The sequence below is a fragment of the Nyctibius grandis genome, chromosome 9, assembly GCF_013368605.1.
Source record: "Nyctibius grandis isolate bNycGra1 chromosome 9, bNycGra1.pri, whole genome shotgun sequence".
Lineage (NCBI taxonomy): Eukaryota > Metazoa > Chordata > Aves > Nyctibiiformes > Nyctibiidae > Nyctibius > Nyctibius grandis.
Window position 1 is genome coordinate 24,874,999 of NC_090666.1, and position 16,091 is coordinate 24,891,089.

Below are 16,091 nucleotides of genomic sequence, written 5' to 3' on the forward strand. Positions count from 1 at the left end.
TACTATCTTCTGATATCCTTAGGTATGTAAGGAGAGCTAATCTAACAGCGACTGAGAAATACTTGCAGCAAGGCTGACTCAAATATATCTTTGTATTAGTCAAATCAATCTGGTGTCTAGTTGGAAACACAAGTAAATCTGCTTTGGCACTCACCATCCTCTCCACCTGTTTGTTTCAACTCTTTCTGTGTAAGAAAAACCCATGGAGGAACTACCCCAAACTTCCCCTGCTCCTACCACCAACCTTCACTTTCAGAGAGGGTTTATTACTTGCTTCCCTTCACTCCCCACTCTTGGGATAAACGAGTATCTCCCCGTTTAACGGCCTTGCTCCGTGCTGCACCAGACGCTTCAAGGTCTCCTGCCTTGGTAGATCCAAGCAGGGGAACTTGGCCTTACCAACTCTTAACCTCGAAAAGCCCTCGTTCAGTTCTGCTCCTCTGCCGTTGGAGGGGAGCTTGGTCAGACTCCCCTCGGTTTGCAGGAGCAGCCGATCTGAGCTCGTCCCCGCTGCAGGCGGGTGGCGACGGAAGGAGGCGTCTCTTGGCCCCACCGCTTCTCGGCTGCGCTGCCCCCGCCTCTCGCTCCGGGCTGGCGTGGCTTCGGAACTTCCCCACGCCCGGGAGAGGCGGTGGCAGCGGCAGGAGCAGCCGCCGCCCTGTTGCTGCGGGGCGGCGGGAGAAGCAGGCCCCGGCGCTGGAAGTTCGGCCGGGGCCGGGGCCGGGGCCGTCTGGGGGCGGGGCCTGCCGCGCCCCCCGCCCGCCTCCCCTGTCACCGCCTGCCGGCGCGGCCCTCGGTGCGGGGAGCTGTCCACAGAGGGAGGTGCTGAAGGCAGGGAGGAAGCGGAGGGACGCGGACATCTTCGCTCCCCTAATTTCCTCCCTGCCTTCTGCAGCCATTTTGCACCAGCGAAGCTGAAGGGAGGCGTAAGAGGGGAGGGAGGGGGTGGGCTGCGGAGGATGAAGGGAAGAGGGTAAAGAGTTACGAGAGCAAAGAGGTAGCCGTGGGAAGTCCCGGCTGGTATGTCCGCTAAGGCTGGGTCACAGCAGCATCTGTAATCAGCATCATGGTGAAAAGGAAAAGCTCAGAGGGCCAGGAGCAGGAGAGCGGCCGTGGCATCCCTCTGCCCATCCAGACCTTCCTATGGAGGCAAACAAGGTGAGAGCAGCAAGCCCTGGGTACTTGGGATAGAGCTGCAACAGGGCAGTGGAAGTGGGGAGGGGGGGCAGGCCAGCTGCTGCCCAGTAGTGGTCGAGGAAGTGGTTACCGCAGCTGCAACATGAAGGCATGAAACAAGCTGCTCTCTTTGCACTCAATATAGAGCAATCTCTGTGTATCGGGGATGGGGGAAGGACTGGAGACAGCTTAACATAATGGCAGTCCCAGGCAGCTTCTTGATTTGCCTTTAAGACATCCATGCATATGTCTGTCTATGCACCTCTCCCCTCCTCCCTGTCGTCCACCCTCCCTCTCCCCCCCACTTCCACCTTCACTTGTAAGAGGACTCCTGGAGCTCTGGTACCAGAAGCAGCATCCCTCAGTGCTGCACCAGACTTACAGCTTTGCTTGTTATCTGTATTTGCAGCAGTTCTGGAAGTGTAATCTGTGCTTTGAGAGGTCAGCATGCAAACAGATACGTCAAAGTCTCACCTTATTTCATTGGATTGGAGAGTAATGATGTGTGAGGGGCAGGCTGAATGTATGGCTGGGGCTTTATGTTGCTTGTGAATCCTGTCTTAACAAAATTCTAAACTGAAAACATTGTGGGGACTGTGGGGGGAGGTTGGAAGGTTGTGGCTCTAATTTAAGGCCTCAGTCACAAAATCCCTTTATTCCACAGTTGTCCTCAAAAAAAAAAAAAAAAAAAGCTGTAATAAGGTGACCTGATTAATTTTTTCAATATTTGACTCTGATCCCATTCTGGAGAGGCATGATAGTAGAGGGTAGATGTTCTCTACCTACAGAGTACAGGCCTGCATTTCATCATAAGCCTTTCACATCAGCAGTTGTGGAGGAAAATACTTTATACAAAACTGGCAAATGGATCTCTGGCTTAAACAGAGGCACGGCAAAGTTCAGTAATATTTAACGCATTTTAAACAGAATGTATTGAAAAACTTTCACTGAGGCAAAATGGCTGAAAACTGTCTGATGGAAGATTTTATCCATGGGGGACAGGACTTCTCTTGAGGGTGGATTAACTACCTCTTGGCATATCCATGTGAGTACTTTTGTCTCCTGGAAAAGGTAACAGTGTTTTGTCAGGTGTCATCAACAGGTATCTGAACATTTTTTTGGCCTTACGTCTTCAAGTTTCTCAGCCTTTTGCCAACCTTCTGACATGAGAAAAATCCTAAAACTAACTAAGCAAAATCCACACTTGAAGTACTGGGTCTCTAATGCTTTTTCTCCCTTCCTTCAGTGCATTTTTGAGACCTAAACTGGGGAAACAATATGAAGCTTCCTGTGTGGTATGTACATGTTTCTCTTTTTCAACTCTTATTAGTAAACTAACTGTTCATGCAACTTGATTTGACCATGGTGGCCGATCAGCAAGCTTCTCAGCTTATGCCAGAAGTGGATTTAGTCCATTCAGCTTCATTTTGTACTTTTATCACCTGAAGGATTTGAAACCTTTTCCCATCTAGAGAATTTGGTTATGAGGTGAATCTCTAGAGACAACAAAAGTGTATTGATTTGGATATTAGTAATCGAACTAAGTAGTAATTAAGTAAAGTAAATAATGGTATGAGCAGACTGAGCTATGACAATCTGTCTAAACTTGCAGTTCATCATGTGTGTATGTGCTTTCAGACAAGACTGATGTCATTTCAGTTTGCAATTACTGAAGTTTTTTCAGACTTAAAATATTGAAAATCTAAACATTAATAACAGCTTTAAACAGTACTTTTACCATTGTGCAAGATGAGAATACTTCCTGTACTGGGAAATAGAGGGAGCATGTCTTAGCAGCATAATTAAAGACAGGTTATAATGTAGATACTAATAATTCTTATTTCTAACGTCTTTCAAATGAAACCTCAATCTACTGTCTAAAGGGAGGAGAAAGGGAAGGCATGCAGCAAGTTCAGATCAGATGAGTATCTAGGGAATTTCAGAAATCCTTGAACTGTTGGTGATCTTTGGATGGCTTAGAGTACATTAAGCAGTTGCAGCCAAAGTTGACAGACTGGAAAAACTTGGTCTGGACTTGTATCTTAATACTTCAAAGTACTTAGGTCTCTCTGCAGCAATTTTCTGGCTTCCTTCTCACAGGATATTAAGCTGGAGAAGCCCTAGCTGCTGCTGACTAATTTTCTTCTAAGAAATCCATAAATTTTTCAGGGTTATTGCTAGATACCAAATACTGATAGAGGACTGCTGGCTTAGTGTATTGGTGGGTAAAATGTATTGCAATTCTGGCACATGGAGCAGAAAGCATCATCACTGGTTTATATCATTGACAGTTCCTGGTTGTTCACAGGCTAGAAAATGGAGCTTGTTGCCTTATATCCTTTACCAGGAGTCTCAGCAGTGTGCAGGAGCCATGCATTGAAGCACCTGTAATCTGAGGCTGTGAGGCCACAGCCTCACCTGTGAGCTAATGTCTGTTGCTGTTGGATAGAGGGCCAGAGCTTTCTTCTCTGTGCATTCTCCATGATGTACCTATCTGTCTGTGACTTCCTTGTGCTTCATGCTGTGTTGTTGGCATAAAGTCTTTCTCTATGTCCCCCAGGCTGATTCTAAAGCACCTTTCTTCTATAAGCACGTATCAGAACTTACTAACTGTTAAAAAAACCCCAAAGAAACAAACAAACAAAAAAACCCAAACCAAAAAAAAACACCACCAACTGCAAGACGGCATAAATCGCGTGCTTCAGCCAAGAGAAAGGGAGCTCTGGAAAAATGCCTTACATGAAGATCCAATCCATGTCCATCCCTTGGATGAAGGAGAACTTGATTCTTCTCAAATTCTTAACATAATCATTAAATTATGGTAGAAAGCTTTCAAAGATGGGGCTTAGTTTCAAGCAATTGATGGGATACAGCCTGGGCTGCTGCATCTGTCACCTTCTTTTGCTCATCAGTTTCCTATCCCTGCCAATGCACAGGAACATCTGCTCACATCAACACCTTCCGTGTTATCCAGTGGGGTAGCAGAGTGCTGTGTGCATGGGTGAGACAGGGTTTCTGGAACTTGACAGGTAGTTGGCTTGTCTTCTGAAACATCAAGCTGACTAACACCACTGTATTGACTGGTGTGCCTAAAAATACTGTGCACCTGTTATGTCATCTGCGCTTTTAAAATTCTCTAGCCAGAATTGTTCTAGGCATATCTATATGCTGTTAACTGTCTGACAATGCATGTGACACAACATTGTGCAGCATTCTATTATTATTCTTGGCTCTAAACTTGCTGCAGTAGAATTTGCTGCTTATCGTGCATTGAGGAAGCAGATGCTGGAGGCTAGATTCAGTGAGTACAGCATCTGGTCTGCAAGAGCAGATTGCATTGCTCCTTTCAGCTTTGCTTTATAATTTAATACTTGAGGAAAAACCTGGCCCTTTCACAGCTTTGTTTTCCTTACCTGAACAATTGCACTGACTTCAATTGGTCTGTGAATAATAGCCTTTAATCTGAAGATAAATATCACCACCACCACCACCACCCCTGGCATTGTCTTAACTGTCTAAATACTCTTGTGCCTCAGTATGAATTTAAGGTTCGTTCTTCTCCTCATTCTGAAGTTCTTCTGCCCTGACACAGTGTCATTCCTAATGTGCATGAGTCAAAGCTGTAAATGAACTTACAGGAATGCACACAAGTGCTGTACAAAGCTAATGCATTTTTTTGGGTGAGGGCAAGGGACTCAAGGATATGTTTTAAATTCATTTACCCTGAATTGCATTGGGCATGGAAGAACCACACACATTTTCTGGAGGATCCTGCAAATTCAAAGTTTACCTCTTTTCTGTTTTTTTTTAATTGTTTTTGTGAATATAGTACTATGTTTTGCTGTTATGAATGATTAAAGGATACATATGGAACAAAGTTTAAAAAGAGGCCACCTTTATTTTATCTAGCCAATGGACCCCTCAGTTCAAGAAGGACAGGGAACTGCTAGAGAGAGTCCAGCGCAGAGCCACGAAGATGATTAAGGGAGTGGAACATCTCCCTTATGAGGAGAGGCTGAGGGAGCTGGGTCTCTTTAGCTTAGAGAAGAGGAGACTGAGGGGTGACCTCATTAATGTTTATAAATATGTAAAGGGCAAGTGTCAAGAGGATGGAGCCAGGCTCTTCTCAGTGACATCCCTTGACAGGACAAGGGGCAATGGGTGCAAGCTGGAACACAGGAGGTTCCTCATAAATATGAGGAAAAACTTCTTTACGGTGAGGGTGACTGAACACTGGAACAGGCTGCCCAGAGAGGTGGTGGAGTCTCCTTCTCTGGAGACATTCAAAAGCCGCCTGGACGCGTTCCTGTGTGATATGGTCTAGGCAATCCTGCTCCGGCAGGGGGATTGGACTAGATGATCTTTCGAGGTCCCTTCCAATCCCTAATATTCTGTGATTCTGTGACATGGTTGCAGAAAACTGAGTTTTTGAACATGGGAATTTTCTGTAAATAAAGTGCTTGGCATCTGTATTTCATCGCTTGTCAATGTTTGTACTATCACTATGTTTAGTAAACAATGGAACCTTACCATTCCTTGTGCTATGAACTCCTAGATTAATGTTTTAGATCTTTCTAGGAACTCTTCCCTACTCAGAGGACCTTCGCCAGACTGACAATATTGCCTGCCTGCATTTCAAGTTTTTTCCAGTCAGTCTGAAGTGACCTTAGCAATGGTCTCTGCTTTCCACCATGATGCAGCCTGAGCTTTGGAAGGACAGGGCACTAAGGTTCCCTCCAAGGACAGAAGTCGGGTTCAAGAAGCACTAATAGTTTCTCTGTGTCTCTGCCAGGGTCCTTGTGTACATACACTAGGCTAAGCGCTGGACCCTGCTCTCCTAGCTTATTGCTTTTTTTTTTTTTTTCCCCCCAAGTGAGATCCTCTAGGGCTGCTTCCCTGGAGGAGACCTGCAGCTCATCTGGCACTCCTGAGAGGATGGAACAGGGTGGTCCTGGCTGTCTAGTGGGAGCTAGGGGCCTGGCTGAGCCCTTGCTGCCTTATGCAGTTTGCTGCAGATACAGCTCCACTGGGCTTAGAGCAGGGAAAGTTCATGTGACTCCAGCAAAGCTGCATAGGAAACCATGGCAAAGCCCAGCCAGAATCTGCTCTGTCCTGTAGTGCTTGTCTAGGCTTCAGGCAGCTACCTGTTCCTATTCCAGCAGCAAAGTGACACACAGGCTGCCCCTGGTCCTTTGGTTCTTGGTGGAGAAGAAGGTAAAAGGAGAACAGCAGCAGTGGGAAGGCAGCCAGACAAGACTGACTGTCACTCCCTGTGAAAACAGATGGCATCACCAGCCTAAAAGGAAAAATGCTTGTGTAAGTGGCCCCGAGGGAGCAGAACACACATGGACAGAACATCGCTGAAAGGGACTGCCCTTTCTCCAGCTGAGGCATAACATTGACTTCCCTCACTACCACCTTGGCAGGTATTCTTTATCCTCCTTTGGCACCTGAGGTGTTGCAGGCACGGACGAACCTGCTAGAAGTAGGTAACTGTTTTCTTAGCCAAGCAGCAGCCCTGAGGCTGCAGCTCCAGACATACCCATAGCATGACAATATCTCTTTTCTAACTGACTGACAGGGACCTTACTTCAGACATTCTCATTCAGCCTTCTCGTTGAAGCACGTAACTCCTCTCAGCTGTAGCAGCAGTTGTTTAGTTCATGTAGGGTGAAAATTAGGTCTTTCGTCTTAATGTCTGTATATTCTCTGTAGCAGGTCCTGAACGTTAGAGTAGAGCCATAGCAGACCGAAAGGGAGGCTCTACAAGAGCAAATGCTAAGCCAGAGCCTTGCATCTTGAATGTCTGGTGTAGGCAGAAACTGCTGTGAGCTGGACCTTTATGGAGAACTATAGGCAAATCCCATGGGAACACTTGTCCAAAGAACTGCATGTTCTGTTGGGCTGTTTGTGACAGTTATCATTGTGGGGACTGATGCCAGCTAGGTCCCACTGACAGTACATGCACAGTGGCAATTATGTACCAGCCGGTGCCTGAGGCACACAGAGGCACTCAGTGGTTTCCATACAGTAGCCTTTGTGTTAGCATTCTTCTGGCAACATACAGTACTTCTGTCTCAGATGCTTGTGATCACATATGCCGTTCCGGAAACTAATCTTTCATCGTGGTACAGAAATATATTTAGCTTTCTGCTCAGGCCAGGAAAGAGCAGAGGAATCTGGTGGCTAACCATGTAGGAAAAGCTTCATGTGCCTCAGAAACCAAAAATGTTGAGGTGAATACAAGCCTAATTTAAAGACATAATTGCAGACTCCTTGGATTCCTCTTGAGCTTCTGAAGTAGGCAGAATGTGGGCCAGAGCTTCCAGAAGGCGGTTGTTGGAGGACTTTCTCCCTAATGCCATTCAAGTACCCGTGAATGAGACCTTGAGTGGAAACCCAAAGGGTAACAATGTGTATTCCATCATGCTTCACAATGGTGTTGCTGCTCACAGTGTTGGTTTTTTTTTTTTGGTGGCAATTATGTACCAGCCGGTGCCCGAGGCACACAGGTTTCTAGTAGGTGGGCAGTGTGACTTCTACACACTTATGTTTGCTGGCAGCTCTTATGTTTGTTGTCAGTATTTCCTCAGGTTCAATTTGTGTTGCTACAGCCGTAGTCCTCTGTAAGCTCACTCAGTTCTGAATACCCCTCAAATATCTCTGTGTAAATCATACAGTCCATCTCCCCTTCTCTTTATCTATGCCTGGTGCTAGGGGGGAGGTTCTGTCTTAGATTGTAAATACAGATAGATGTGTGTTTCTCTGCCTTCATGCTGGCCAGAGCAGAGCTGTTAAGGGGATGCTGTAAAACCATGATGGTGCGGCACTATGCTCGCACCAGGGCATCCTGCCTCTCAATGGAGGAGCTCATGTCTGCCCACACCGGTGGATGTGGCCATGACCTGAGACAACAAATGTGCACCTCTGCTGGGGTGTGCAGAAGAGCGCCCGTTACCACCAGTTAGCATGCTGCGCCTGGGAGTGGCTGGTCCTTTAGGAGAGCTAGGTTACAACTGCCGCCCTTTTTGCTTTTCTTCATTGTAATTAAGTCGATTTTTATTACCCCCAAAATTTTACAGGAAAAGTCGGTATGACTAGTGTTGAAGGATAAGCTTTATGAATCTGCAGTGAGGGCATTTGATGCATCTGTTAGGTCATGAATGCCAACAGTTACTTTTTTGCCCAGAGCCTGATAGAATTGGTGAAACAGCTTGTGAACAAATAGGAAGTCAGGAGGCTAAGCTGGTATACGGCAGGGACGTGCATTATCAGTAACGTATTTCTTCGCTTTAGGAACTTCAGTGAAGGAATATAACCACTCTTGTTACCTGTAATGAGATCTTTGTATCTAGTCAAAGGAAGAACTTATTGAAATGGTTGGAGCAACTAGCAATAAGGAACTTCCGTAGGAATTTCAAAGGCAGATAGTCTTATTTCATGTTGCTTGAGGTAGAAATAATGAACTTGCTGCAGCCATCAACTCTTTTAAGTGTTCACAACATCACTACGTCATGGCTCGACAAAAAATTTTGTACACTGATTATTTTTTGTGGCAGGGTGTGAAAACATTTCCTAAGGCCCATATACCTTTAATGGGTTGCCCTTTATGTTACACTAAACTGAAAGAGCGTGTGTGTGTGAGAAGAACATCCAGCTCTCAGCTCCACAAATACAGGCTTCATTAGCTCCTGTGACTTCCAACAGGATTACTGGCATGCCAGATTAATACCTAGCACAGCTGTAAATCTGGCTTGATGTCAGCACTTACTAATATACATGATACTTGCTTTAATTCTTTTTTATTACAGAAAATATATTGAGTGACCCATTCATTTCTTAGCAAAGTATGTCCATAAGTCTGGTGAACTTAAGCTACAGTCTGTGTCTTTCAGGAAAAATATTCTAAGGCATGCTTTAGTTATATAATGAAAACTTACAGATGACAGGTTTTTAAAAGAGAATATTGTACGTACTAGGAGGTATGTGCAGAAATAGGTATAGAGTGTCTTTTTGTCTTTGTTCTTGCTTTTAGTCTTTTGAAAGAGTTTTAGTAGAGAACAAGCTGCATGGCCTTTCTCCAGCTCTCTCTGAAGCCATCCAGAGCATTTCTCGCTGGGAACTCATCCAAGCTGCGCTCCCGCATGTGTTGCACTGCACCGCAACATTGCTCTCCAACCGAAACAAGCTAGGTTGGTACTCATGTGAGTTTGTTTTTCCATTACTGAACTTATCAGTCGAAATATGACAGATTGATGCTCAAGGTGCCAACATATTCTAAATCCTAGAGTCCCGGTTAGTTCATCCTGTGGATTGCCTTTCTTCATCTGTTCTCATTTATAGCAGGGTAACCTGTGAGAACTTCCCCAGTGAAGTTAATGGTCTGATGAGCTGAACAGTCAAAGTCGTTCAATAATATTTTGCTAGTTATTTTCCAGATATAATAGAACTCGCTTTAGCAAAAGCCTTACCACCCAGCAGGTGTGGGTTTCTTGAAGGAATATATATTTCTTTCAAGGCATGGTGCAGTGCCCAATTGCAGCAGGTACTTTTTAATATCCTCAGTTCTTCTTTTTTTTTTTTCCTCCTTCTTTTTATTCAGACTAATGCATTTGATTCTCAGCACATAAGTCAATCAGATAATAAGGATAGGAGCAGATCCAAATCTAACTTACTTTACTAGTCTTTTACTGACTTCAGCAGTGATTTCAGCAGGAATTTGCTTCATGAGACATGCCATTCAATAGAGTCAAACAGACAAGGCGGCTGTCAAGCTGGCATCTTTTAGGAGCGCTCTATGTCTGTGCATTCAGTTGCCCTGCAACTGACATTTCAGGGACTGAACTGCAAATGCTGTGAAGTAAATGGAGACTTGTGAATTAGGAGGTTTCAAACAAAATGAAACAGAATGCTGATACTTTTAATGGTAGAATTTTAATTTTCAAATGCTTATCAGGATGTTGGATGCCCAGTTTCCTGTGCGGCTCTGAAAGTCTCAACAGTACCATTAATGGAAACCCTGTGAAATACTGTGATGCATTTTTTCATCCAGGACATCAGGATAAGCTTGGAGTAGCTGAAACAAAGCTTCTTCACACTCTTCACTGGATGCTGCTGGAGGCCCCTCAGGACTGCAGCAATGACCGATTTGGAGGAGACAGAGGCTCTAGTTGGGGAGGGAGCAGTAGCGCCTTTATCCACCAGGCTGAAAACCAGGGATCACCGGGACATCCCCGGCCCAGCTCCACGAATGATGAAGAGGAGAATAACAGAAGGAAGTTCTTCCAGAACTCCATGGCCACAGTGGAGCTCTTTGTGTTCCTTTTTGCTCCCCTTGTCCACAGGATTAAAGTAAGTGGAACACTGGTGGGGTACTTGTGTGGAGACACCTCTGAGTAGGAAAAGAATGATTCTGCCTTTGTGATTGTTAAGTAATTCAGCCTACAATGCTCAATGGGTGACCACTGGAAATGTTTTAACAAACTGGCAGAATACCACTGCCATCAGGAAGAAATACGTTCAGTGACGTGAACAATCACCACAGCATCAGGCAGACACAAAGGGAAATAAATCTGAAGTGAGCCATTTTCAGCCCTTGGGAGTGTCAAAGATCTGTGGCCCTTGTGAAGTCTTTGGGACCCTGGAACCTGCAGAAAGGATTGCGAGCTTTAGCTTGCTCCAGTGATTCTCAACCATTGCTCAGAAGGGCCTTGCTAGCTTTTCAGGGATTCCACCGTGCGGCTGCCACTGGGATTTTTTTGTTGTCATTACTAATCATCTTGATGCTAATTACCAGGAATGCGTGATAGTGGTATAAGCGTGGCAGCGGCAAAGGCAATTGAGCATTCCTTTGTTCTGAAGTTGGAAGCAAGCTACAGGCTTCCTGTCTGGCAGGGTCCCTCTGTTGGTTTTATGCTGAGTGCATCAGCTTTGCAGAGTAGTGTGATGAGGAGACGTTTTCTGCATGCTCTGACTCCTGCCTCTTGGCTTTAGTCTCTCCGGAGGGCTGCTGTTTAGCCTTTACACTTCCAGCTAGGCCTCGGAAGAGAATCTGGCTCTGGAGGATAGGTGCTTGGAAAAGGTCTATAAAGTCATGAAGTGATGGAGGCTGTTATCTATTCTAATCCAGCCTTGTATGCTGCAACAATTGAAGATAAGAAAGTACAGGAGATAAAGGATGATCTTTTGGTTAAGGCAGGTGAAAGTAGGTCTGGAGAGCTAGACTTTTTCACTACTTCTGCTACTGAGTTTCTGTACAGTATTGCTCAATTTTTTTAGCCCAAATTTTTCATACTTGTTTACTAGTTCCACATTTATACTGTTATACTGTATTGATGAACATTGAAAAGCCCATGAAAACATGCATGTTTCTGTCATCAAAGCAAAGCTCAGAAAAGGTGAGGTAAATGGGGCATGTAACTGGCTCACTAAGTCAGCATTGTCCCCTTCTGTGTTGCACAGAGGTAGAGGTCTCAGGGGAAGAATACTATCTGATCAGATAACCAAAGTAATGCATGTGCTCAAGGAAGATGATACATGTTTGCACAGGCAGACCTGAATGGTGGAATTCCTAACTGCTGAGAGGATTTGGGTATTTAGCAAGGTGGTTTTAAATGAGGCTTTTGAGGGATGAGGGGAGTGCATGTAGTCCTGTAACTTAACAACTGTAGATAAAAGTGTTGGCATGTCACCAAAAGCTAGCAGTGCAAAGTAAAAATGCAACACGTGTTACTGCTACTGCTTCCAAAAGCCTTGCAAGGTGCTCCTTAGTAAAAATAGTAATTAAAAACAAGCTTAGTTTATAACAAGGCTTGTGAGCTCGTTATAACGAGGCGGCACTAACAAAGAGTAGGGAATAGAAGGGCTGGAGAACTACAAGCAGCCAGCTCCTGCCACTTCTTTAGCTCTGTCTACATCATCGATTTCAGCCACTGAGGCATGCGGAGCTGTGTCAACAGGAGAGGGTGGTGCAGCTGTAATTATGCTGCCAAAACTGCTATTACCATGATGTTTGCCTTATGGGGATAGCTGGACTATCAGTGTCTCCTAGTGTAGATCTGACCTTAGTTCAGGTAAGTGCATACCTGCACCTTGATCCTACTAAGATTTACTTGTGTACTAATTTACATGATTTCAGCTACTTGCATATGTAAAACAATGATGGCACAAGTGTAAGTGGTACCAATGTCTCTGTGTTGACATAGCTCAGGTACTAACAGTGCTAATAATGATAACAGTATTGTATATTTCATAGTAATTTGTTACATTTCATGTTTCCTTGATTTCTAAGTAATGTTTTAATATTTAGTATTCTTATTCTTTTGGGGCGAGAAGTTCAAGTCTCAGAGTGTTAATCCTAAGGTTGAGATTGAATACTAAATATGAAGTGTTATATATGATCAGAAGGAATGCTTTCTGACACAGGAATGGCCTTTTCTTTTATGGCTTAATGTCCTGGAAAAAACAGGGTTCATTAACTAGTATAGAAATTTCATTTGGAAAAAGCCTCTTGTATATTTTTGTATTGAGATTTCCCTATTATTTTTTAATATCTGTACTTGAAATCTATTAATGTCTGCTGAGTGTTGTCAGTGGCCCTTGAGTTAGCATATACTGACCACAGAACTGCACATGGTATCACTCATTTCTTGTAAGATCTGTGCATCAGAGAAATGACAATCCTTTTAGACTGGAAACAACATTCTTTTGTGTGAGCTTGTGTGATACAACCTCCGTGTGACACAACCTCTGTTTGTCTTTCTAGGAGTCTGACCTGACATTTCGGTTGGCTAGTGGCCTTGTTATTTGGCAGCCTATGTGGGAACACAGGCAGCCTGAAGTTTCTGCCTTCAACGCCCTTGTAAAACCAATCAGGAACATTGTTACAGGTCTGTGATTTTGCTGTGGTAATGTAGCTCCTGAGAGCTGGGAAACCTTTCCTTTGTTTGCCTGATGCTGCCTTACATTCTGTAGCCATCATATTTGAAGGAATACCTTAATCCTGCAGGAACTACTCAAACCTTTGAGAGTAGCTTAAGGTTGTTTCCCCTCAGAATCAACTGACATTTGCATAACAATTAAATAGGAGATGAGAGAGAAATCACAAATAGTAAATGAGAAGCTCTTCAGTAGAGTTTTCGTTTCCTGTCAGCCTCATATCTCTGTTTCACTGTATCTATCTTCCTTAGTTGCTACGAAGGGCAAAGGCAGTATCTAGCAGCAGCCTGACATGGGTGGGGAAGGCTTTCCCAGACTGGCACTGGAGAAAAAATAACAGTGAAGAGCCCACAGTTGGCAGTGTAGGTTCTCCTCCTATCTCAGATTTAAATTTCACCATGTTATGAAATTAAACAAAGTAGTTTCAAGAGGCTCCAAAGAAGGCTTAGCTTGTGAATTTGCTTTTGCATACTGGAAGGGGTTGCTCCTCCTTTGTACTTCAGCCCTAATGAGACTAGAGTGGGTGCTTAGGCTTCCAAGCCTTTGTGTCTGGCCTCGTTCTAAAAAACCTTTTTTTACTTTTATGTTTTTAGGCAGTAATTTTGCATAATTCCTACAAGGTAGTGAATTGAAAGTGTGCTGGGTATATTGCTGTAGCATTGCTTGCTTGTTCTTGAAAGTTTGAAACTGTAATTTTCACAGTAGTGAAAATGTAGTTCACTAAATCAGATTTCTCTGATGACAAGTAATTTTGGATGTCCTGTTTTGTTCTGAAGGCTTTGTAGGCCTCTGGGACAGTCCAGAATTGAAAAGATTCAAGTATTTCAACTGATTTAAAACCATCTTTGACATCTAGCTCTTCTTCCCTCTGCTTCAACTTCTGGAATTAAAAAATAGGATTTCAGCCCTGGAACTAACAAAAGGAATTAGTCCTAAGTTTTCTTTGACTGTCGGATTTTTTTCCATAGGTCTAGAGTGTGGTTAGAAAACCCCTAAAGAATAACTTCAGGAGTAAAGTCTGAAATGAAAATACTCTTATGTTTTGAAAACGTTTTCAGCAGAACAGAAATAGAAATTGGAATGATGTTCTTTATATCAAGGAAGATTCTGTTATCTTAGCATTGTCATCCCAAATTGGGACAAAAAAGTTAAATTTACTTAAATTTTCCTTCAAGCAACAAGTTGAAAAAATCTACTGAAGAAGCTTTGCAATGTTTTTTTTGGAGTCAGTCTGATACTAAGTCACATCTGAATAGCTTGTGATGTGGCAGGATTTCAAGAATTGTCATCCTAGTCTTTGGGACGCCTTTGTTCTTCTACAGTATCGCTCATCAGACTTTCTGTATGACATTGGTGTGTTTCCTGTGATGAAGGCATTCATCAAATGGGAAATCAGAATACATTCTGAGAGATGTAACCTAGAAAAGGAGCTAAATATATGTGAAAATGTAAGGAGGAAGAGCTCCAAAATAAAAGGCATTAGTATGTACAGGAAAACACAATTTGATGCCAAATGGCTTTAGGATAAAATTTATATTCAAATTTAATTTTAAAGAAATAGAGATTTTCAGTAGACAATATTCTTGACAACACAATTGAAAGAAATGTGCAAAAATTAAAACAGTCCTTTTTTCTTTTTCGTTTTATGGCTGTGGCTAATGTCTAGGAAGTCTGCAGCAGAGAGATGCTGCTTTGGGTTTATTTTTGTTTTCTGGTATATCCTTTCAGTGGTACATTTTAATATTAGAGGTAATTCCTGAAATGTCCTCCTTTGACTTCTTTTCTCAGCTAAGAGAAGTTCTCCCACCAACAATCAGAGAGTGACTTGTGAATCCCCTAACCTGGACAGTGGGCATACCGAGGTAAGTTCTATGCTAAGGTTAGACAAGCTTGAATAAGGAGCTGAGGGAGGGGGGAAATTAATATTGAAGCAGCACTTGCAGTTACCTCCCTAAAGTATTCTGTCTCTAGAAATCACAGTTTTTCACAGTTCTTCTGAAGGCTCCCAGCCTTGTCTGCAGTGAAACTAAAGGATATTAAATATAGTTGTCAGGATCTCCTGGGCCTTATCCTATCTTATAGGATGGAAGCCTGATCTTATGTATTTTCTTGGGCAAGAGCCCTGTCTTACCCTTTGCCTGTACAGTGCCTGGTACGGAGAAGTCCCAGGCTTGATCAGTTTCTTCATGATACTACTGTGGTATTATAGTATAAGTAATAGTCATGTCTAAGCACAAATTGCACTGAGAAAACTTATATGGGAGAGATAAATATATTTATGTACCTATTTCCTTTTATTAAAACTATCCAAAGGGCCTACAGGTGGTCTGTGAGACAACCCAGCCAGATTCTGTACCTCCAAAGGCCACTGTTTCAGCATGTCATCGTGGAAATTCCTTGGATGGAAGCATATCCTCCCAAACCTCTCAGGAGAGAGGTACCACACATCCCAGGTACAAACCCCTTCAGCAGAAAGTTAGGCTGGTGTGACTCAATGGTAGAGCTCACAGAAGTCCTTTATCTTGAATCTGCTGTTGTTTGTACATGCCAAGGGTGCTGGATGTTTATCTTGAACTCTTAATTCAACAAATCTCCATTCTGGGTGATGAACAAGGTTGTGACACTTGATATTCAATGCCACTTTCATTGTAGAAATCTCTAGCTGGCCTGTAGGGACAGTTTCTTTGGTCTTTTCTAATATGTTTGTTTCTTATAATTAAACACACTAATAAATAACCTGCAGGTTCAATCCTGCTTAGCTAGGTTCAGCCTCAGGCAGCTGCTGTCTTTTCTGGCTTCCTTCTGATCAAATTTTCTTTGCCTTTAGCAAAGGATTTTTGTAAGCCTCTCTCCATTGCCTTCATTATGCCTTCTCTGCATCCTGCTGCTTAGCTTGCTTTAGACTACTGGCCCAAAGGAACAGACTAACAAAACAGTGCAGCCATGCAAACATCCTCCCAGCTTGCCCTGCAGAGCTC

General features: G+C 43.6%; 1 protein-coding gene across 3 annotated transcripts in view; it reads left to right on the forward strand.

Annotated features, from left to right (window-relative positions):
• The first annotated feature begins 1,066 nt into the window (after positions 1-1,066).
• Positions 1,067-16,091, forward strand: part of UNC80 (unc-80 homolog, NALCN channel complex subunit) — a 133,095-nt gene continuing 118,070 nt past the window's right edge. For all 3 annotated transcript variants that reach the window (XM_068407722.1, XM_068407721.1, XM_068407723.1), the window contains exons 1-7: positions 1,067-1,158; positions 2,423-2,471; positions 9,212-9,368; positions 10,229-10,527; positions 12,941-13,064; positions 14,902-14,975; positions 15,427-15,566. In XM_068407722.1, coding sequence (XP_068263823.1) covers positions 1,067-1,158; positions 2,423-2,471; positions 9,212-9,368; positions 10,229-10,527; positions 12,941-13,064; positions 14,902-14,975; positions 15,427-15,566 — 935 coding nt within the window. The remainder of the gene's footprint in view (positions 1,159-2,422; positions 2,472-9,211; positions 9,369-10,228; positions 10,528-12,940; positions 13,065-14,901; positions 14,976-15,426; positions 15,567-16,091) is intronic.